This window comes from Oncorhynchus mykiss, chromosome 16 (assembly GCF_013265735.2).
Source record: "Oncorhynchus mykiss isolate Arlee chromosome 16, USDA_OmykA_1.1, whole genome shotgun sequence".
Lineage (NCBI taxonomy): Eukaryota > Metazoa > Chordata > Actinopteri > Salmoniformes > Salmonidae > Oncorhynchus > Oncorhynchus mykiss.
Window position 1 is genome coordinate 30,302,586 of NC_048580.1, and position 23,104 is coordinate 30,325,689.

The window sequence follows — 23,104 nt, forward strand, 5'->3', positions numbered from 1 at the left end:
ACTGATTGTTGTCCTATGGGCAGAGTCTCCCACCTCAGCTGTAGATCTCTGCAGTTCATCCAGAGTGATCATGGGCCTCTTGGCTGCATGTCTGATCAGTCTTCTCCTTGTATGAGCTGAAAGTTTAGAGGGACGGCCAGGTCTTGGTAGATTTGCAGTGGTCTGATACTCCTTCCATTTCAATATTATCGCTTGCACAGTGCTCCTTGGGATGTTTAAAGCTTGGGAAATCTTTTTGTATCCAAATCCGGCTTTAAACTTCTTCACAACAGTATCTCGGACCTGCCTGGTGTGTTCCTTGTTCTTCATGATGCTCTCTGCGCTTTTAACGGACCTCTGAGACTATCACAGTGCAGGTGCATTTATACGGAGACTTGATTACACACAGGTGGATTGTATTTATCATCATTAGTCATTTAGGTCAACATTGGATCATTCAGAGATCCTCACTGAACTTCTGGAGAGAGTTTGCTGCACTGAAAGTAAAGGGGCTGAATAATTTTGCACGCCCAATTTTTCAGTTTTTGATTTGTTAAAAAAGTTTGAAATATCCAATAAATGTCGTTCCACTTCATGATTGTGTCCCACTTGTTGTTGATTCTTCACAAGAAAATAGTTTTATATCTTTATGTTTGAAGCCTGAAATGTGGCAAAAGGTCGCAAAGTTCAAGGGGGCCGAATACTTTCGCAAGGCACTGTAAAAAAAGCCTCTTTATAAGTCTGACTATAAGACCTAGAAACTCTGTGTGGAATAATGTAAATGTAAGTGCTTTGAAATTAATTGGAGCACAGGAAACATGTAATCTTGAGAAAATGGCCAATAAAGATAAACTAATGCAATTAAAATGTACTTTCCATAAATATGACCATTTATGTCACATGAATTAATCTCATTCATATATCACTTCTAAACTGACAAATAAACATAAAAAAATACCTTTTACAAATGCATTAGCATATTGAAAACATTTGTTTCAAGCAATAGAGGATATGCTTTGAATACTGGTCTGTTGGGCAAATCTTCAGTTTTGGACAAATTCTCATATCACTTTGCTCAATTTGTCACATACAAGGCTGGTGGCTGGTAAAATGTGCAGAACGTTAATCAGCTATGCTTACGCCATTTGTAAGGCCCTCTTTGAGTTGTTGCTGGTGCCGCTTTACTTTCTTGACATGGGACCTGCGCCTACGCTTGGCACACTCCATTGAAGCAGCATCAGCTCTCATAACACGCCTCGTGTCCTCCTCTCTGATTGCTTCCAGCATCACCAAAGTGCTGTCAAGCCACAATTTTTCCATCACATATGATATAGCAGTGGCTCCCTCATAGAAAGTGGCTACTGCCAAACTGGCTGCTCCGTCAATACGGCTTTTGCCCATGAAGACAGTTTTGGGGCACCATATTACACAATCAGTTCAGACATTCATTTGCATTCTGGGTTCCTACGTGCTGCATTCTATTGAGGAGGTTATCACTTGACATCCTATGACATAGAGGTACCATTTTCTGTTCAACCTCTCTATTAAAAAAGGTATGGCCTCCATGGTTTTTGTGTCTGGGTGGATCTTCACCATTTTCTAGGGCTCGCTGGTACCAGCACCAAGATCTACCGTGATTAGGAATTTCGTCTGTTGATATGGAATGGACAAGACCAGCCCAGATAACATTATTCATGCCCTCTACATCACCCTGATTATCAAGAATTGCACCCCATGTAGTTTTGCAGACTCTTACATTTTTGTGTAGTGAGTTTCCCTAAACCTCTCCCCCCAAGTGGTTTCTCTGAACTAAGTTTACGAAGTGCTGTTCTTGTGGGCATGATTGATGCATTCTAGTTTCCATACCTCAAGGCCTGGGTAGGGATCTAGTTTGACAACTGCTTGTATGCAGTACTGTCACCATCTGAGAGCATCTCGGTGTAACGAAGGTGGTGGTGACTGACTGATCTGGCCCACATGCGTTTAACTGCGTCCTGCTCCATTGCTTTGCTCAAACCTGAGAAGTTTTGAGCAGTCATCTGCATGTGAATCCTTCCTTTCCCTGAACTACTCCTCGGTGATTCCACTTTTCCTTTTCATCACACATGCACGGCAGTATGAAGACAACAACTCATAGTCTATCACTAGACCTGTTACAATGTCTATGCACACACCTATCCGTAGTTATAAGTGAATCCTCTCTTGCGCCAAGTGCCATCAAAGGATACATGAATGTCTATGATGGCATCCTCATCCTCCTTCAGCAACTCTGCTATGTCTGGGTATATATCTGCGTATGCTATTCTGATTAGCTTTCCAGCACTCTCAATTGACTGTTGCGTTCTCTGAATCTCTGCAACTAAAGTGTGTGTGTGTGTGTGGGGGGGGGGGGGGTACTTATTGTGATGTCTGTCAACATTACAGTGCCTTGCGAAAGTATTCGGCCCCCTTGAACTTTGCGACCTTTTGACACATTTCAGGCTTCAAACAAAGATATAAAACTGTATTTTTTTGTGAAGAATCAACAACAAGTGGGACACAATCATGAAGTGGAACGACATTTATTGGATATTTCAAACTTTTTTAACAAATCAAAAACTGAAAAATTGGGCGTGCAAAATTATTCAGCCCCCTTAAGTTAATACTTTGTAGCGCCACCTTTTGCTGCGATTACAGCTGTAAGTCGCTTGGGGTATGTCTCTATCAGTTTTGCACATCGAGAGACTGACATTTTTTCCCATTCCTCCTTGCAAAACAGCTCGAGCTCAGTGAGGTTGGATGGAGAGCATTTGTGAACAGCAGTTTTCAGTTCTTTCCACAGATTCTCGATTGGATTCAGGTCTGGACTTTGACTTGGCCATTCTAACACCTGGATATGTTTATTTTTGAACCATTCCATTGTAGATTTTGCTTAATGTTTTGGATCATTGTCTTGTTGGAAGACAAATCTCCGTCCCAGTCTCAGGTCTTTTGCAGATACAATCAGGTTTTCTTCCAGAATGGTCCTGTATTTGGCTCCATCCATCTTCCCATCAATTTTAACCATCTTCCCTGTCCCTGCTGAAGAAAAGCAGGCCCAAACCATGATGCTGCCACCACCATGTTTGACAGTGGGGATGGTGTGTTCAGAGTGATGAGCTGTGTTGCTTTTACGCCAAACATAACGTTTTGCATTGTTGCCAAAAAGTTCAATTTTGGTTTCATCTGACCAGAGCACCTTCTTCCACATGTTTGGTGTGTCTCCCAGGTGGCTTGTGGCAAACTTTAAACGACACTTTTTATGGATATCTTTAAGAAATGGCTTTCTTCTTGCCACTCTTCCATAAAGGCCAGATTTGTGCAATATACGACTGATTGTTGTCCTATGGACAGAGTCTCCCACCTCAGCTGTAGATCTCTGCAGTTCATCCAGAGTGATCATGGGCCTCTTGGCTGCATGTCTGATCAGTCTTCTCCTTGTATGAGCTGAAAGTTTAGAGGGACGGCCAGGTCTTGGTAGATTTGCAGTGGTCTGATACTCCTTCCATTTCAATATTATCGCTTGCACAGTGCTCCTTGGGATGTTTAAAGCTTGGGAAATCTTTTTGTATCCAAATCCGGCTTTAAACTTCTTCACAACAGTATCTCGGACCTGCCTGGTGTGTTCCTTGTTCTTCATGATGCTCTCTGCGCTTTTAACGGACCTCTGAGACTATCACAGTGCAGGTGCATTTATACGGAGACTTGATTACACACAGGTGGATTGTATTTATCATCATTAGTCATTTAGGTCAACATTGGATCATTCAGAGATCCTCACTGAACTTCTGGAGAGAGTTTGCTGCACTGAAAGTAAAGGGGCTGAATAATTTTGCACGCCCAATTTTTCAGTTTTTGATTTGTTAAAAAAGTTTGAATAATCCAATAAATGTCGTTCCACTTCATGATTGTGTCCCACTTGTTGTTGATTCTTCACAAAAAAATACAGTTTTATATCGTTTATGTTTGAAGCCTGAAATGTGGGAAAAGGTTGCATAATTCAAGGGGGCCGAATACTTTCGCAAGGCACTGTACATATTTGCCAAATTATTTGTACATGTATGAAAGTATGGAAATTATATTTGCAAAATTTCCCAAAATCGGAAAATTGATAGACGCAAGCGAAATCACAATTTGTGCCTGTGGTGCCTGGCCTTAAAACAGGTTTTAAGATGCAAGTGGTTATATTAATTTGGGATCTATCGCATCCCACAACTGTCCCAAACTATGTCTGAAATGTTTATTTCCAGCAGAATATAATAGGTCCCCTTTTGTACTATGGGGATAGTAGATTGACATAGGCTAGTGCTTTTGCTGTTTGTTAGTCCTATACTCATCTTGTTAGCTGACAAAGTAAGTGACAGTCCTTCCAATATCTACTTACACTTACACTTGACACTACTTACACTTGACAAAAATGTGTAATGAAGGTTAATAATTGAAGTAGAAGCGGCACTACAATAAATATTCATGTTCAAATAACTTCAATCGTTATAGTTCAGAATACATATTGCAATGTAGTGCCAAAAATTTAGTAAAAAACAAAACAGTTTAGAACTTTAAAAAATAACGATGTCACTGTATTACTTTAAGTATTGAACACTGACATAATTTGAGTTGGGTAACTCAAATGATTCTAGGCAACGGGTTTCCACAAAAAAAATGTAGTTAGCAGAACTACCTAATTTTTACAGTGTATGGTGCAACGTCCCAATAATATCTCCTTTCTCCTGAAGTGTGCACTCATTCTCAATTAAAATGTAAAAACATTGTACTTGTGTAGGCATGGGCTACAGGAAGTTTTCATATACCAGTCATTTACTTTCAAAATCATGAAGGGAAGCCAACAATTGCAATCTTCAGGAGAAAAAAAAATATTATTGGGACATACTGTATTTTCTGGCTAAAGACAAATCAACAGCAGGAACATGAGTGAGCCTCAGATCTAAGGTCTAGTCAAAGGGTCATGGGGTCAGGGAGTGGGCACTGGGTAGTCACTATTAATACAAACTCTTTCTTAGCCCCACTCATGCACGCACGCATGCACGCGCACAAACACACGCACGCGCGCACACACACACACACACACACACACACACACACACACAATAACAGATCCAGAGCTCACAGGGTGTCACTATCTACTGTAAGCATCACGTCCCAGCTTAGCCCTCCGATGGTGAGAGAGAGGGAGGATATCCTGATCCCAGGTCCCCAGTTCATTAGCATAAATCAACTCTGCAGTTAAAACCTTTTATCTTAATTACTGTACTAATGAGACGAGTCCCAAAGGACTAAGTCACACCCTCTGACGACAGTCGAGGAGATGAGAAGTAGGTGTCTTACACAGGCATACACACCTGCATGCGTGTGCACGCAAGCACACGAAAAACACACACACACACACCAAATTGCATCATCCTCCCACCTTAAACTCTGAGAACTGCATCATTATCCTTCACTATCCATTATCTATGAAAATGATAATGATTTGATCAACCCTACAGGATCCATCTCCATAAGGGCTTAGTACAGCGTCATAACTCATGATTTCCCTCTGCCAAAAGGACTAGACACACTATCTAATTAATGCATTTTTAATGCTCTGCTCTTCTTCAACTCTGCAAAACAAAAGCGAATTGCTTAGCTGTAACAGTGAGTGGTTGGTTATAAAAGCAGAGGCCACTGTGTTTGTTTTCATGGTGGCTTTGTAAGAAGTGGACTGGAATGGGATTTAGGCTTTCTGTCCATTCTGTGTGTGACCGTGTGCCTGTATGTGTTTGTGTGTGAGTGTGTGTGTGTTTGGTCAGTGCCTTGTCTCTGTAAGTGAAAGGGGCAGAGTGACTGGTTAAGGTCAGCCAGTGACTCAGCAAATTTTCAAGGGATGGGCATCTCTATCCCTAAGAAGTGTGCCACACTGCCACCCTGCATGCCACCCTGACTCAACCAGTGCCAGTACACATTATTAACCAGCTGGCACTGCCATGGGCAGCATTGGGCACCCATATAATGTGCTACCATCATGGCTGGTGACCCTCTTAGGGGACACTCAGAGTTTAGCCAGGGCATACCAGGGCACAGGGGGTGGCTGTTGGGTAATGTGGTTTGCATACAAGAAAGACCAATTCTCTGCATGACTTTCTATCTATCCCACTCTTCATTTCTATTAATTTACTGTACGATATGCATCCTCTATTTTCTCATTGGTTGAAACTAGTTGCAGTATGTGTCCGTCCTGCTGTAACCTAGCTAGCAACCTGTACTATTGGCATATTCAATGGTGTTTAAGAAATATATTACCATCAGAAGTGTGTTATCTTGTGATCAAGCCATCAATGTGTCATGTATTGTCATGTTGTGTCTTGTTTCTGTCCTTTCCCTTCACCCTGTCTCCCTCTGCTGGTCGTTATTAGGTTACCTTTTCTCCCCCTCTTTCCCCCAGCTGTTCCTTGTCTCCTCCTAACTACCTCGTCACCCCTTTTCCCACCTGTTCCCTTTTTCCCTCTGATTAGTCCTCTATATCTCTCTCTGTTTTTGCTCCTGTCTTTGTCGGATTCTTGTTTGTGTTATTCATGCCTGAACCAGACTATCGTCATGTTTGCTGCAACCTTGTCCTGTCCTGTCGGAATCTGCCGGTCCATCTGAGCCTACCTATGTTTTGTCATTAAAGAAGCTCTGTTTACGTTAATTCGCTTTTGGGTCCTCATTCACGCACCGTAACACAATGTTTTGTTATTATTGGTGTGGTAAAAATGTTAGCTAACGGGTTAGCAATTACCATTTTTTACATTTCAGTGGAAATACTACTACTATCAGCTTTTTGATAAGCCGCTAAGTAAAACAATATGTTCTGTATTATCGGCATAGCCGCATAGTTATTGGCCACCTTACTATTTTGTTCAATAACAATGTATATTATTTTAATTTAGTTAAATAAATGAGACACCAATCTCGTATCCGAAGTGTTTACTAGATAGTTGACTGGTTGGCTAGTCTTCTGGTAAGAAAAAATTACTTGCCTATCAACTTTTCATTGCGTAGCCCGGTGCACCCTCCTGTGGACTCTTAAAAAATGGTTCTTCACCAACATATTCAGTGTTGTAACCAAATAATTTATCATCATTTGTTTTACAGATTAATTTTATGTTTTGAGAAAATAGATAACAGTTTAATACTAAAATATAAATGAGTATGAGTAATTTACATCAAATAAAACTTTAATTTCAGTCATGTGCATTGACATAAACAATTAAAATACTGATGGGTTGGATGGGTTGAATAAATATATATAATATTTTAGACATGTATTTTGTTTTTACAAATAAATAATTTAATATGAAAACAAACAAAACAAACAATTCAATCTCGACCTCCACCGCCACCTCTGGTTCGCACTGCACACACCTGCAGTGAAACCAGTGCTGGCAGAAGTCACAGCACACCCAAGAACACATCAAATGTATTAACATGGTTTTGCAAAATGTAGAAGTACTACAGCAACAATAATTGATAAAACTGAGAGAGAGAAAAACAAAAAGAGGTGGCCGGGTGAGCTTTTCTCTTCCTTTTCTGTGCTGCAGTTGAGAGAAAAAGTAGTGTTAGACAGAGGACGTTTCATGAAAAGCCATTTCAACTGTTTTACATCAATACCTCTGGAGGAAGCTGCAGAAGTTTTGGAGGAGGTGGACATGCCATGAGGCTAGTGCTATGGACAGTAGATAAAACGTTTTTAAAAAAGTAAAGAGAGAAAAAAAGTTTAAACATTGCATTTGTATAAAACACATAACAAACAGTCATTTCTCTGGAATTTAACATGTGTCGTGGTGGTGGTGGACGAAACCGCCGACGATGGCTTGGAGGAGCTGGTGTTTGTAATGGTGAGGTTGAGGGGCAGATGATGGTGTGGCTGGCAGAGTAGGCACGTGGCCTTCTTCTGTAGCTGTGGACTCCGGCGGCTCCTACAGGTGTTGTACACTGGGAGGCATTAGCAGCGGTGATGCAGCTGTCAGGAGTGGTTCCAGTTGGGGATCCAGCATTTGGCGATGGTCTCATCCATGGCAGCCCTCTCCTGTGCCCTCTATGTTCTGAGGGCTGCCCGACGCTCTATGCTATGCTAAGACCTCTATGCTTTATGCTAGCCCTCTCCTTCTAACCTCTCTCCTGCCACTGGCGCGTGTATTCCTCCCCGGTAAGGCATGTGGCATCCATAGGGAGTCTTCTGTATCAGTCTAGCCGATTCTTCAGGACATTAAGGATATGTCCCAGGTCCTTCGCCATCAGCTCTTCTAGAGCTAGGGATGAAGCTCAGACTGGAGCAGGGGCTGAGGGTCCTCCTGTGGTCGCTGGGGAGGAGGTGCTGATGGACGGCGCAGTGCTGCTGGTTCCAGGAGTAGTGGAGGTGCTGATGGATGGCACAGTGCTGCCGGTTCTAGGAGGTGTGGTGGTGGGACCCGGTAGAAACAGAGGCGGCATTAAACGGGACCCTTCAATGGCCGAAAGGTCAAAAGGGTCAAAACCAGTCCACCACATAACGCATGTCCTTGCAGTGCTGGTACGGGTAGCGGAATACTATGGCAAATTCTGATTTCTTTACCACGTAGGAGTGGTCAAAATGGTCTCCAGCTACCTTGGAGAACTCATCCTGTAAAGGGCCAAAGTATGCAGGACATGGGTGCAGTGTGGTGGAAGACAAAGAAGTATAGCCCCTTCCCTTAGTGCCGCCGCGAGCACATCCGTGTCCATGTGGCTCTTGTGCCCATCAAAGAGGACAAGGAGAGGGTGCTCCTTCACTGCATGCTTAATTAAGTGCTGAAACCACTTCCTGAACAGGTCCCCGTCAATGTAATCACTGTTTGACCGTCCATACATGCCTGGGGGGGCTTCCCAGTGTGTAGTGGCCACCGGGGAAACACTTGGGGTAGATGATAAATGGGGAGATGTCCTCCCCAGCTGCTTTGAAGCAGGCCAGCGCTGTGATGTGCTCCTTGGTCCCCAGAGCCTGCTGGTACATGTGGTTTGCGCCCTGGTGAGAAAGCACTTTGTGCCTGCTCTGGTCGTTGTTACAAAATCCAGACTCATCGCAGTTATAGATTTGTCTGGGTTTCTCCCTCAACCCACTCTCCTCTAAGTGCTTTTCATAAGAAGTGAAGAAGATGTCTATTGTCGAACGTGTGGCACACTCAGCTCTCCCCCTGTCCAGGGTGTCCAGCCTCCTCATGCTCAGGTTCTTGTGAGTCCTCCTAAATATTTCCCACCACCTCTTCTCAAGTGGTGGGATTGTTTCCCCTGGGTGCCCGAAACTTACAATAGAATAGAATATAAACGTATCCATCCAGGATGAAAATTATTGTTTTGGCAACACCATACACATCCAAATTTACATCACACACATTGAGAACAGTCAGTCCAGCATTCTACATGCATAAACAAATAGAACCCCAAATACCTGCGTATTTCATCAGCCTCTGTCTGGTGAAGGGGAACCCATGGCTGGCGTTGTAGATACAGTACTGCACCAGTGAACTTTCATCCTCTGGTGCAAGCAATGTGGGTGGTCCATCGCGACAACCATGGATTACCCGGCCTCCCAGCATGTCCGCCAGGGTCTGCCGAGGTACGCCATGCACCTTGGTAGATAATAAAATAAAACTGTTACTAGCAGATAAAATTCATATAGACGTGGTAATCTCCTAAAAACAAAAGATGCCTAACCTTGGCAGCCTGGCGGATAGCCATCCCTGCCCCGCAGTCCTCCATGGCGTGGAACATGTCCATCTCACTCCACTGCTTCCTCTTGGCTTTCTCCATGCTGTGGTGGTAAATACATGTAGCTAAATAACGTGGCATATTATACACATTCTAGAAAGATAGCTCAATCTGAATATGTATAAGCATTTACATTTCAAAGTTAAGGCATTGAAAGGTGATGAACGATTTCACAATAATTGAAAGTGTAACTATGTTTTTTGTTTGATGTTATCTGAAACAAATACTGTCCCAATTAGTTTAATATTGATGCATACATTGTAACATTTTACTAAATACTGCCTCTACGCAGCTGTTGTAAGATGAAAAAAAGATTGTGCAAAACACCCCCGTCAGAAGACTACGGTAAAGCTTGTTTTCATGATATGTATTATCTAACACTTAAAATGATTTTCCTTTTTGCTTATTTAGCAGTTATATCAACATTTAGCAACCAAGCTAGCAACATTAGCAAATGTGTTAGCTATATTTCAGAGGTAAAAAGTTAAATGATGTGTGGTCTGTGGCGCAGTCAAATTGTACAATATACAGCGTGTCCCACAAAATGTGTATTCATATTACTTTTTAGAAAACTCTCAAAACCTAACTTAACTTACATAAATTGCAATAAAAATCGGTGGTCAGCTAGCTAGAAGGGTGTCTTTAGTCGCAAAACTTACCGTTATTTTCCAGTCCATTTAAATCTTTAGCTCAAGGTGATTTAGTCCTCCAACCGCTAGAAAGTGTCCGAAGGTAGGGGGTGTCCGATGTTGGGGGAAAATGAGCTATACTGATTTGCAGTTACTTTTGTAATATACAGTATAGTTGATGAAACTGTCTTCTATTTCTCTGTCCACTGTGGTCTAAGAGGCTAAAGAACCGTTCCCAGCCACCCTAACCCACACAACTCGGTTTGAGTCACACAACAAAAAAACATAAAGTAGGTCTCCTAGCATTACAGCACAATACAGACTGGCTGGAAATAGTCATTTTCAGCTGCAGTACATACTGTACAGTATGTGGAAGATAGTTCTGTTTGAAGTTGCTGTACTTTGTGGGATACAAAGACATGAAGCACATCACCAAGGATGCACGCACGCTTGCACACTTGCACGCTTGCTCACTCAATCACTCACTCACTCACTCACTCACAGCCTGTATGTTGGTTTACAGGGTATTTTGTCTCTGTCTGTCTAACTTTGGTGGGCCCCTAAAGGTATTGTAACACAACTTAGTCGTGGGTTGGTAAAATGTAATGTCTCTGACACACATCACATCATGTGCGCAGGCAGACAGGCACAGACTCACACATACACACGTTACATGATACTATGCCTTTGCATGTTTGTAATGCATCTCTCTATCAGAGGAAGCTGGTGAAAGGAGCTATAGAAGGATGGGCTCATCGTAATGGCTGGAATGGTTTCCATGTGTGATGTGTTTGATACCGTTCAATTTATTACATTCCAGCCATTACAATGAGTCCGTCCTCCTATAGCTCCTCCCACCAGTGTCCTCTGTTCTCTATCACTCCCCATTTCCTGTGAAAAGTGTCGTAACACGATAACTCACCCCATTTATGGGTGGAAGAAACCAGACAAATGGATTGGTTGTCCACTTTAGACTGTTAATAAGCTTTCTGAACTGACACTGGTCCTTTCCTATCATCGGTAAACATGCCCAGTCCAAAAAATTATAGAGAGATACTACGAACTTATCCAATAATATAGTAAATGCTAATTTGTGGTTTCCTTTACAACATGTTTTGCTACAGTGTCCTAATACAACCCAGGCAGAGGTGGTATAGCAGCCAAACTCCCTGATCTTTATTGATTATATGAACGTATTGAATGGTGTGTGTTTGAATCAGCCTTGTGTATTACTCTCTATGATTATCACCAGAAAATAGGTAATGTGACAAAATCTGTACGCGGAGTTAGAATTCTACTTTGACTCTGGTGCTCACTTTATAAATTATGATATTTTGATCAACTATGAATTAAATGGACATATTTTAGCAGAAAGCTACAAAAAAATTGCCTTGGTAAATTGTAAGCAAGAGTTCATCTACACTCAGTGCTTGACCATATACATTTGACGAAATACACACAAAAAAATGTATATCACTGCACGTCTTGCTATGCTGCTATCAAGATTTCAAGTTAAATTGTTGAAGTGATCGTAGATTCACCACCAGAATGTGGTTAATAAGCCACCGTTAGCTAACTGAGCGTAGGGCAGAGATGTTCTCTCTTACCGTGATCTCGGTCTCCCTCTCTCGCTTTTTTGTTTTGGTGAAAGTAAAATAAACATTGCATACATTTAAACCTCAGGTCCTCAGGAACAATTGCATTTAGAATGAAGTATCTTTTACCCCTCTTCTGACCAATTAGTCTGTATATTGTAAGTATACACAACACACACAAAGACCTACCATCATTCACTTCCCATCATTCACCTCCAGAAGTTTACTCGAAATATGAGTTTATCCCTTCACTTCATTTTGTTATAACATCTTTGATCTGACAGACGTTTACGTGAAACCCAGAATGCATTGTATGATGTCAACAAACATGTCAACAAGCTGTCTTCATCATAATCAGTACATCATTCACAAAATTATTTTACACACATTATATGTGTCCTTTACAATCTATGCAGGAATCGGAATGCATGATTTGTCACCAGACCTTGAAAACATGCACATAAAACAGTAAATAAATCAATTATTACCTCACAAACTATAATGATTCATTGATACAAGTGGCGGGTGCCGGCAGTCAATTACGTAACCTCTGACACTCACTCAGAGCCACTCAGTGTGTTTATGTATGTAGCTAGTGGGCTAAGCTATAGCATTAGCAATGTCTTTCAAAAGGAGACAATTTACAAATGAGTAAATTCTGACAATGAGTCTGAGTATGAAAGTGAGGAATCAGGTTCTGACAGTGACAGTGCGTCCCCCCAACCTTGTAGCCATTGAGAACCCTGAATCAGAGGCCCCCCTGCCCACCGATGATGTTCCAGGTCCCCCTGAAGATGCTGGTGGTGATGGAGGCAGGCCAACAGTGGGTCTGCGGTAGCTGGAAGGCCGCTAGCCATTTCACCCCTCCTGCAAAGCCCCTTGCCATCTCCTTCTGCAGCAGAGTGATTCAAGCTGTTTCTGACAGAGGAGCTAATGGGAGACATAGTGAAGGAGACCGATTGCTTGGAGCTACAGGAGAAGAGATAGCCAAAGCGATGTGTGCGACATGAAGACAGGATTTGTCCAGAACATTAAAGTCAACACAGTGTTGACCATTGAGCTCCAACATTATACATTGTGCTCAAGCACTATTGAGCACATCTGTAGCAATTACTGACTGACTGACTTGACAAGTGACCTCACATGATACTGTGCCTTTAGCAGTGGAGATTCCTCAGAGGAGGAAGGGGAAGACCATCCTCCTCATTAAATTTAATTCAAATAAATATAGTGCTACCTTCGAAAAAAAGTTGTTATTTTTTGACAAAACAATACTAAATATATTCACATGTAACCAAATAATTGATGACAACACACTGTTTTGCAATGAAGGTCTACAGTTACCTCTGGGGCGGCAGGTAGCCTAGTGGTTAGAGCGTTAGAGCGTTAGGTCAGTAACTGAAAGGTTGCTGGATCGAATCCCCAAGCTGACAAGGTAAAAAAATCTGTCATTGAACAAGGCAGTTAGTTAACCCACTGTTCCCCGGTAGGCCGTCATTGTAAATAAGAATTTGTTCTTAACTGACTTGCCTGGATAAATAAAGGTTAAATAAAATAAATAAATAAACAGCACTCTGAAGGTGGAGATGTTCTGTAATTCTCTGGGTACATTGACTTCAATACAAAACCTAGGAGGCTCATGGTTCTCATCTCCATCCATAGACTTACGCATTAATTACTGTATGAAAACTTCCAGAGGATATCCTCCAAATGTATCAGAGCTTTTGCAGCATGAACTGGCATGTTTTCCACCCACTCAAAGGATCAGAGAATGCACTGAACAAAAATATAAACGCAACATGTAAAGTGTTGGTTCTGTGTTTCATGAGCTGAAATAAAAGATCCCAAAAATGTTCCACACACACAAAAAGCGTATTGCTCTCAAATGTTGTGCACACATTTGTTACATCCCTGTTAGTGGGCATTTCTCCTTTGCCAAAAATAATCCATCCACGTGACAGGTGTGGCATATCAATAAGCTGATTAAACAGTTTGATCATTACACAGGTGCACCTTGTGCAGGGGAAAATAAAATGCCACTCTAAAATACAGTGCAGTTTTGTTACACAACACAATACCACAGATGTTAAAAGCTTTGAGCGAGTGATACATTTGCATGCTGACTGCAGCAATGTCCACAAGAGCTGTTGCCAGAGAATTTAATGTTAATTTCTCTACCATAAACCGCCTCCAACGTCGCTTTAGAGAATTTGGCAGTACGTATAACTGGCCTCACAACCGCAGACCACGTGTAACCACGCCAGCCCAGGACCTCCACATCCGGCTTCTTCACCTGCGGGATCGTCTGAGACCAGCCACCCAGACAGCGGATGAAACTGTGGTTTTGCACAACCGAAGAATTTCTGCAGAAACTGTCAGAAACCGTCTCAGGGAAGCTCCTCGTTCTCACCAGGGTCTACACCCCTACCTTTTTCGTTAAGATATCTGTGATCAAGAGATGCATGTCTGTATTCCCAGGAATGTGAAATGCATAGATTAGGGCCTAATTAATTTATTTTAATTTACTGATTTCCTTTCCTGAACTGTATGTTGTGTTTATATTTTTGTTCAGTACATATGCACTGAGTGTACAAAACATTTGGAACACTTCCTAATATTAAGTTGCAGCCCCGTTTTGCCCTCAGAACAGCCTCAATTTGTCGGGGCATGGACTCTACAAAATGTCCAAATTATTCCACAGGGATGCTGGCCCATGTTGACCTCAATGCTTCTCGCAGTTGTATCAAGTTGAGAGAGACAAAAAGCGAGGCATAAAGGCAAAAATCCACCCCTTCATCTACACTGATTGAAGTGGATTTAACAGGTGGCATCAGTAAGGGATCATACACACACCTTGTATTCACCTGGTCAGCGGAAAGATTTAATTTAACACGTTCATATTATTGTATAACCCCTGAAAAAGTCCTGTTGATAGGACATTCCTATCTTGAGATATTTGAGTTGATATTTGTTAATCTTAGTCCACCTGTGTCATTGTGGTGGCATTTTTGGAAAAGTCTTTGCCTTTCACCTGTGCATTATGTTCTGCAACACTTTGACCCAGAATACTGACACAAAAATTGTAATGTAAGGCCTGCAGACATGAAACAAAGAACACTGTGCTTCTGATAGTATTGTATGTTGTATGATCTGGTATGGTCAGTTCAACTCTAAAAGCAATGTTTAGTTAACAACCCTAACACCCAATAATAAGCAGTGAGTGAGTGTGTGAGTGTGATGGGGATTGATTAACTAATTGATTGTGACAGACCTGAGATGATGGTGTAGCCGATGCCTCTCGGTCTCCCCAGATCCTGGTCAATGGCTCTTATCTTGCGCACCTCATAGCCCTGTGGACATACACACATAGGAAAAAAGAGGTTTAGAGCACTTATTATCTTGTAGACACTATAATAAGCACAACTTCTCATCCCCTTAGACTCTGCCACACCAAGACACTCCTCAGACACACACACACACACACACACACACACACACACACACACACACACCTACCTACCTACCTACCTACCTATCATTTCAAAACTCTCCAGCTGAGCAGATGAGGTTGCAACTCATGAAAAAAAAGTAGAGAATGAGAAAGAGAGAGAGAGGGGTGAAGAAAAATAAGCTATTTGAAGTCTTTGATCCGCAGTGTTCTCGGCCTCCGCGCCTCAATCCGACAAGGTGGCGGTGCTTAAAAACATCTCTCCATCCCTCTCTCTCTTTCTCCCTTTCCTTCTCTCTCACATTCTCTCTCGCTACCTTTGCTAAGCCGACCAGAAAACACCCCCCCCCCCCTCTTCTCTCTCCATCCCTCTCTCCCTCTCTGCCTCCCATTGATCCAGCAAATTGTGTCTGAGGCATGTTTATGCTCCAATTCTGCCAAAGCATCTTTTGTCATTGACTAATTACAGCAGAATCAATTAAAGGTATTTTAGATTGGAGCGATCACTACCAGAGACAGAGGGAAGAGAGATGGAGATGGGAGAGGGTAGGTAGAGACAGAGAGAAAGTGAGCGAGAGAGAGATGGAGAGAGCTGAAGTAATATGAGCAATATTCTCCTGCTGTCCACACAAGTGAAACATGTTCAATCAACCGGCATTTAAACCCCCTACCCTTCACCCTCTCTCACCATTCCTCCCACCCTCTCAGCTCTCACCTCCTCTCCTCTCTGTTTCTGTTTCCCTTATCCTTGTACAATGCTACCTTACACCCTCCCCACCCCCACCACCCCAAAATACTCCCCCTCTCCCTCTCCCTCTCTCTTTCCTTTCAGCTCACCAGTTTTTTGACAGCCAAATTGTCTTTGTCCCAGAAAGGGTTTAAATGGCATCTCTGACAACACAAATCCATAACAGCCAAAAAATCTGTCCCTATGCTGTTCTTTGACAAATACGTTTCAATCTCAACCTGCCATCAAAGTTTTGTATGGATGTTTTGCGGAACGAGAGAGACAGAAAGGGATAGAGGGAGAGAGGGGGACAGGGAGAGATGGAAGGAGTGAGAGATAGAAAGAAAGAAAGAAAGAAAGAAAGAAAGAAAGAGAGAGAGAAAACAAGAGAGCTGGAGAGAGGGAAAAAGAAAGACAAGGAGAGGGAGGGATGGCATTTTAAAAATGACCTATGACAGGGCTACGTGTTTGATATCGGTTTACGTGAAAATGTTACCAGCCTTGTGGATAGTTGACACCCACTCAGTCAGTCAAGCCCGGTGGCTTATCACAGGCAAACACTAGCAAACTGAAAATAACAGATGCCTGTTAGAATATGATCTGAGTGCAGGAGTGTGTCAGAATAGCACATTTACAGTATCGTGGCACTAACCATGCCTTGCAAAAGTATTAATCTCCCTTCACGTTTTTCCTATGTTGTTGCATTACAACTTGTAATGTAAATAGATTTTTATTTGGATTTCATGTGACATACACAAAATAGTCCAAAGTGAAATTTTAAAAAATTACTTGTCTCAAGAAATTCACGGAGAAGTGGAGCATGCATATGTATTCATCTCCTTTGCTATGAAGCCCCAAAATAAGATCTGGTGCAACCAATTACCTTCAGAAGTCACATTATTAGTTAAATAAAGTCCACCTGTGTGCAATCTGTGTCACATGATCTCTGTATATAAACTCAGCAAAAAAAAAGAAGAAATGTCCCTTTTTCAGGACCCTGTCATTCAAAGATAATTCTTAAAAATCCTAATAGATCTTCATTTTTATCTTAATTTTTATAAAAAATAAATAAATAAGATGGCAAAGCAATGCAGACGTGTTTTGTCGTCCTCTCGTGTACTTTGTATTTTTCATCTTTTTTTGTATATATTTCAATTTTATTTTCAATCTCTTTTCCTTTTTTAAATTAAATATACCTTCCGGTAACCTGCCTCACCCAATGTGATACGGAACTGCTATTTTTTTTAACCTTATAGCCAGAACCTCCATCAGAGGCTAGCCCATCAGCAGTTAACCAGATAATTATCTACCAGCTATTTAGTCATTGTTAGCCACTGCTAGCAACCTTTACCTTCCGCACAGACACCAGCTCTTTTTTTTAGCCTGGATAATACTTGCCAGCCTACCAGTATCTGACTCTTTTCTCCACTACAACGCCGAACTCCCACTGTAAACCCTGGACCATTACTCCTGATCATCACAGCTAGCTAGCTGCCATCGAGTGACCCAGCCCCGAAGCTAGCCCTGAGCCAGGCCCACCTCCCGGCATACTCAGTGGTCACCCGGACTCTCCCCAAACACAGCTAGAATCCACTGCTCCACCGGTTCCCTGCCGTAAGCTCTGGACCTTTGCATCGGATCATTGCTGCTAGCTAGCTGCTACTGAGTGGCTATAGCATCTAATGCCCTTGCCCCGGCGCTAGCACCAGTTAACTGCAAGCCACGCGCATCTCCCGGCTAGCAAACAAAATTACTACAACTACAATACCTCTTTCACCATCTGGCTTGGACCCTTTGACGACACGGTGCCCCGCCATACTACCACAACTGGTCTGCCGACGAAACTCCATCCGCTGTGCTTTCAACCTGGCCTTTGCCGGACGTCGGAGCAGAAGCTTCTACTTACCCCGGCCTGCTAACTTTAAACGCTGTGTCTCCCCCATTCTAGCGTAGTAACAACTACTCTTCGGCTTCCCATCTCCATCTATTGCTGTTCACTGGACCCTGTTCACACGGTACTCCATTTTGTTTACATTTGTTTATCTGTCGGTCCCTGCCGCGAACTCAGGCCCTGTGTGTAGTTAACCGACCCTCTTTACCACTCATCGCCATTTAACCTGTTGTTGTTGTCTTAGCTGATTAGCTGTTGTTGTCTTACACGTTGTTGTCTTAGATAGCTCTCCCAATCAACACCTGTGATTGCTTTATACCTCACTTTTTGTCTCTCTCAAATGTCAATATGCCTTGTATACTGTTTAGGATATTTATCATTGTTTTAGTTTACTCCGGAGCCCCTAGTCCCACTCAACATGCCTCAGATACCTCCTTTGTCCCACCTCCCACACATGACGTGACCTCACCCAGCATAACTAGTGCCAATCTCTCTTATCATCAACCGATGCCTGGGTTTAGCTCCACTGTACTCGCACCCCACCATACCCCTGTCTGTACATTATGACCTGAATCTATTCTACACCCAGAAATCTGCTCCTTTTAATCTCTGTCCCCAATGCACTAGACGACCAGTTTTGATAGCCTTTAGCCGTACGCTCATCCTACTCCTCCTCTGTTCCTCGGGTGATGTGGAGATTAACCCAGGCCCCGCGTGTCCCCAGGCACTCTCATTTGTTGACTTCTGTAACCAAAAAAGCTGTGGTTTCATGCAGGTTAACATAAGAAGCCTCCTCCCTGAAATTGTTTTATTCACTGCTCTAGCACACTCTGTCAACCCGGATGTCCTAGTCGTGTCAGGAAGACCACCAAAAACCCTGAAATTTAAGGGGGCGGTGATGCAATCTACTGCAGAGATAACCTGCAGAGTTCTGTCTTACTATCCAGGTCTGTACCCAACAATTTGAGCTTCTACTTTTAAAAATCCACCTTTCCAGAAACAAGTCTCTCAACGTTGCCACTTGCTATAGACCACCCTCTGCCCTCAGCTGTGCCCTGGACACCATATGGGAACTGATTGCCCCATCTATCTTCAGGCAGTGGAAATATTTTTGGGGGATTCAGTTCATTTGCATGGCAAAGAGGGACTTTGCAATTATTTGCAATTCATCTGATCACTCTTCATAACATTCTGGATTATTTGCAAATTGCCATCATACAAACTGAGGCAGCAGACTTTGTGAAAATTAATATTTGTCATTCTCAAACCTTTTGGCCACAACTGTACAAGTCTCTGCTAGGTAAAGCTCCGCCTTAACTCAGCTCACTGGTCACCATAGCAGCACCCACCCGTAGCACACGCTCCAACAGGTATATCTCACTGGTCAACCCCAAAGCCAATTCCTCCTTTGGCTGCCTTTCCTTCCAGTTCTCTGCAGCCAATGACTGGAACGAACTGCAAAAATGACTGAAGCTGGAAGGCATATCTGTTTAACATAACATATTTAAAATAATCCATCTACCTTGAGGATCTGTTTGGACAATTTGCACATTTGGATCAAAATTACTGTTAATTAATTTCATCACTCCTTTAGAATTTCTTTGCCCATGGGAAAAAAAAATGAAGTTTCTTATACTGGTATCATTCACAAGTGAAAATATATAATTCACAAGTGAAAGGCTAATATTGTCACCCATCAGATTATTCTTGATTTAATCTTGTCTTTACATATACTAAATAAAATATGTGTGAAATTGGTTTTGATTTAGAATGGACCATTATCATGCACCTGTCTCGAAACAGGGGCAGCGGGAAAAAATACATAATCTTGATGCATTTAAATAGCGAATGGAGGACACTTTTCCCGTGGTTGAGTTTCATGCCAGCCATGTTGTAAAGATAAACAATGTGCTTAATATTAGGAAAGTTGAGAAATAAATATAGATGGCCTAGCCTATAGAAAGCTGATGGGATCCTCCTCTTTTTATTATTGGCCATCACTCTGTTTTCTAGCGCAATTGCATAACCTATAGAAATGTTGCGCAACATGAGCTCATGGGCTCTAAAGAAGTGCTGGATTAGATTTTCGAATACATTTGCATTGATTGTTATGGTGCGTGAATGAGGACCCAAAAGCGAACTAACGTAAACAGGGCTTCTTTAATAACAAAACATACGTAGGCTCAGATGGACCGGCAGATTCCGACAGGACAGGACAAGGTTGCAGCAAACATGACGATAGTCTGGTTCAGGCATGAATAACACAAACAAGAATCCGACAAAGACAGAAACAAAAACAGAGAGAGATATAGAGGACTAATCAGAGGGAAAAAGGGAACAGGTGGGAAAAGGGGTGACGAGGTAGTTAGGAGGAGACAAGGAACAGCTGGGGAAAGAGAGGGAGAAAAGGTAACCTAATAACGACCAGCAGAGGGAGACAGGGTGAAGGGAAAGGACAGAAACAAGACACAACATGACAATACATGACAGTACCCCCCCACTCACCGAGCGCCTCCTGGCGCACTCGAGGAGGAAACCTGGCGGCAACGGAGGAAATCATCGATCAGCGCACGGTCCAGCACGTCCCGAGAGGGAACCCAACTCCTCTCCTCAGGACCGTACCCCTCCCAATCTACTAGGTACTGATGACCACGGCCCCGAGGACGCATGTCCAAAATCCTACGGACCCTGTAGATGGGTGCGCCCTCGACAAGGATGGGGGGGGGGGGGGGAGACGAGCGGGGGCGCGAAGAACGGGCTTGACACAGGAGACATGGAAGACCGGGTGGACGCGACGAAGATATCGCGGAAGAAGAAGTCGAACTGCGACAGGATTAATGATCTGAGCAATACGGAACGGACCAATGAACCGCGGGGTCAACTTGCGAGAAGCGGTCTTAAGGGGAAGGTTCTGAGTGGAGAGCCAAACTCTCTGACCGCGACAATATCTAGGACTCTTAGTTCTGCGCTTATTAGCAGCCCTCACAGTCTGCGCCCTATAACGGCAAAGTGCAGACCTGACCCTCTTCCAGGTGCGCTCGCAACGTTGGACAAAAGCCTGAGCGGAGGGGACGCTGGACTCGGCGAACTGAGATGAGAACAGCGGAGGCTGGTACCCGAGGCTACTCTGAAAAGGAGATAGCCCGGTCGCAGACGAAGGAAGCGAGTTGTGGGTGTATTCTGCCCAGGGGAGCTGTTCTGACCAAGACGCAGGGTTGCGAAAAGAAAGACTGCGTAAGATGCGACCAATAGTCTGATTGGCCCGTTCTGCTTGACCGTTAGACTGGGGGTGAAAGCCGGAAGAGAGACTGACGGAAGCCCCAATCAAACGGCAAAACTCCCTCCAAAATTGAGACGTGAATTGCGGACCTCTGTCCGAAACGACGTCTGACGGAAGGCCATGAATTCTGAAAACATTCTCGATGATGATTTGTGCCGTCTCTTTAGCAGAAGGAAGCTTAGCAAGGGGAATAAAATGAGCCGCCTTAGAGAACCTGTCGACAACCGTAAGAATAACAGTCTTCCCCGCTGACGAAGGCAGTCCGGTGACAAAATCTAAGGCGATGTGAGACCACGGTCGAGAGGGAATGGGAAGCGGCCTGAGACGGCCGGCAGGAGGGGAGTTACCGGACTTAGTCTGCGCGCAGACCGAACAAGCAGCCACGAAGCGACGCGTGTCATGCTCCCGGGTGGGCCACCAAAAACGCTGGCGAATGGAAGCAAGCGTACCCCGAACGCCAGGATGGCCGGCTAACTTGGCAGAGTGAGCCCACTGAAGAACGGCCAGACGAGTAGGAACGGGAACGAAAAGAAGGTTCCTAGGACAAGCGCGCGGCGACGGAGTTTGAGTGAGTGCTTGCTTTACCTGCCTCTCAATTCCCCAGACAGTCAACCCGACAACACGCCCCTCAGGGAGAATCCCCTCGGGGTCAGTGGAGGCTACTGAAGAACTGAAGAGACGAGATAAAGCATCAGGCTTGGTGTTCTTAGAGCCCGGACGATAAGAAATCACAAACTCGAAACGAGCGAAAAACAGCGCCCAGCGCGCCTGGCGCGCATTAAGTCGTTTGGCAGAACGGATGTACTCAAGGTTCCTATGGTCAGTCCAAACGACAAAAGGAACGGTCGCCCCCTCCAACCACTGTCGCCATTCGCCTAGGGCTAAGCGGATGGCGAGCAGTTCGCGGTTTCCCACATCATAGTTACGTTCCGACGGCGACAGGCGATGAGAAAAATACGCGCAAGGGTGGACCTTGTCGTCAGAGAGGGAGCGCTGAGAAAGAATGGCTCCCACGCCCACCTCTGACGCGTCAACCTCGACAACGAACTGTCTAGTGACGTCAGGTGTAACAAGGATAGGTGCGGATGTAAAACGATTCTTGAGGAGATCAAAAGCTCCCTGGGCGGAAACGGACCACTTAAAGCACGTCTTGACAGAAGTAAGGGCTGTGAGAGGAGCTGCCACCTGACCGAAATTACGGATGAAACGACGATAGAAGTTCGCGAAGCCGAGAAAGCGCTGCAGCTCGACGCGTGACTTAGGGACGGGCCAATCAATGACAGCTTGGACCTTAGCGGGATCCATCTTAATGCCTTCAGCGGAAATAACAGAACCGAGAAATGTGACGGAGGAGGCATGAAAAGAGCACTTCTCAGCCTTCACAAAAAGACAATTCTCTAAAAGGCGCTGGAGGACACGTCGAACGTGCTGAACATGAATCTGGAGTGACGGTGAAAAAAATCAGGATATCGTCAAGGTAAACGAAAACAAAGATGTTCAGCATGTCCCTCAGGACATCATTGACTAATGCCTGAAAGACAGCTGGAGCGTTAGCGAGGCCGAAAGGAAGAACCCGGTATTCAAAGTGCCCTAACGGAGTGTTAAACGCCGTCTTCCACTCGTCCCCCTCCCTGATGCGCACGAGATGGTAAGCGTTACGAAGGTCCAACTTAGTGAAAAACCTGGCTCCCTGCAGGATCTCGAAGGCTGAAGACATAAGAGGAAGCGGATAACGATTCTTCACTGTTATGTCATTCAGCCCTCGATAATCT

At 43.7% G+C, this 23,104-nt stretch overlaps 1 protein-coding gene across 1 annotated transcript in view; it reads right to left on the reverse strand.

Moving 5' to 3' along the window:
* LOC110492868 (cadherin-23) overlaps positions 1–23,104 on the reverse strand; it is a 588,267-nt gene that overhangs the window by 346,980 nt on the left and 218,183 nt on the right. Inside the window, exon 9 of the mRNA XM_036946709.1 lies at positions 15,258–15,336. Within this exon, the coding sequence (XP_036802604.1) occupies positions 15,258–15,336 (79 nt within the window). The remainder of the gene's footprint in view (positions 1–15,257; positions 15,337–23,104) is intronic.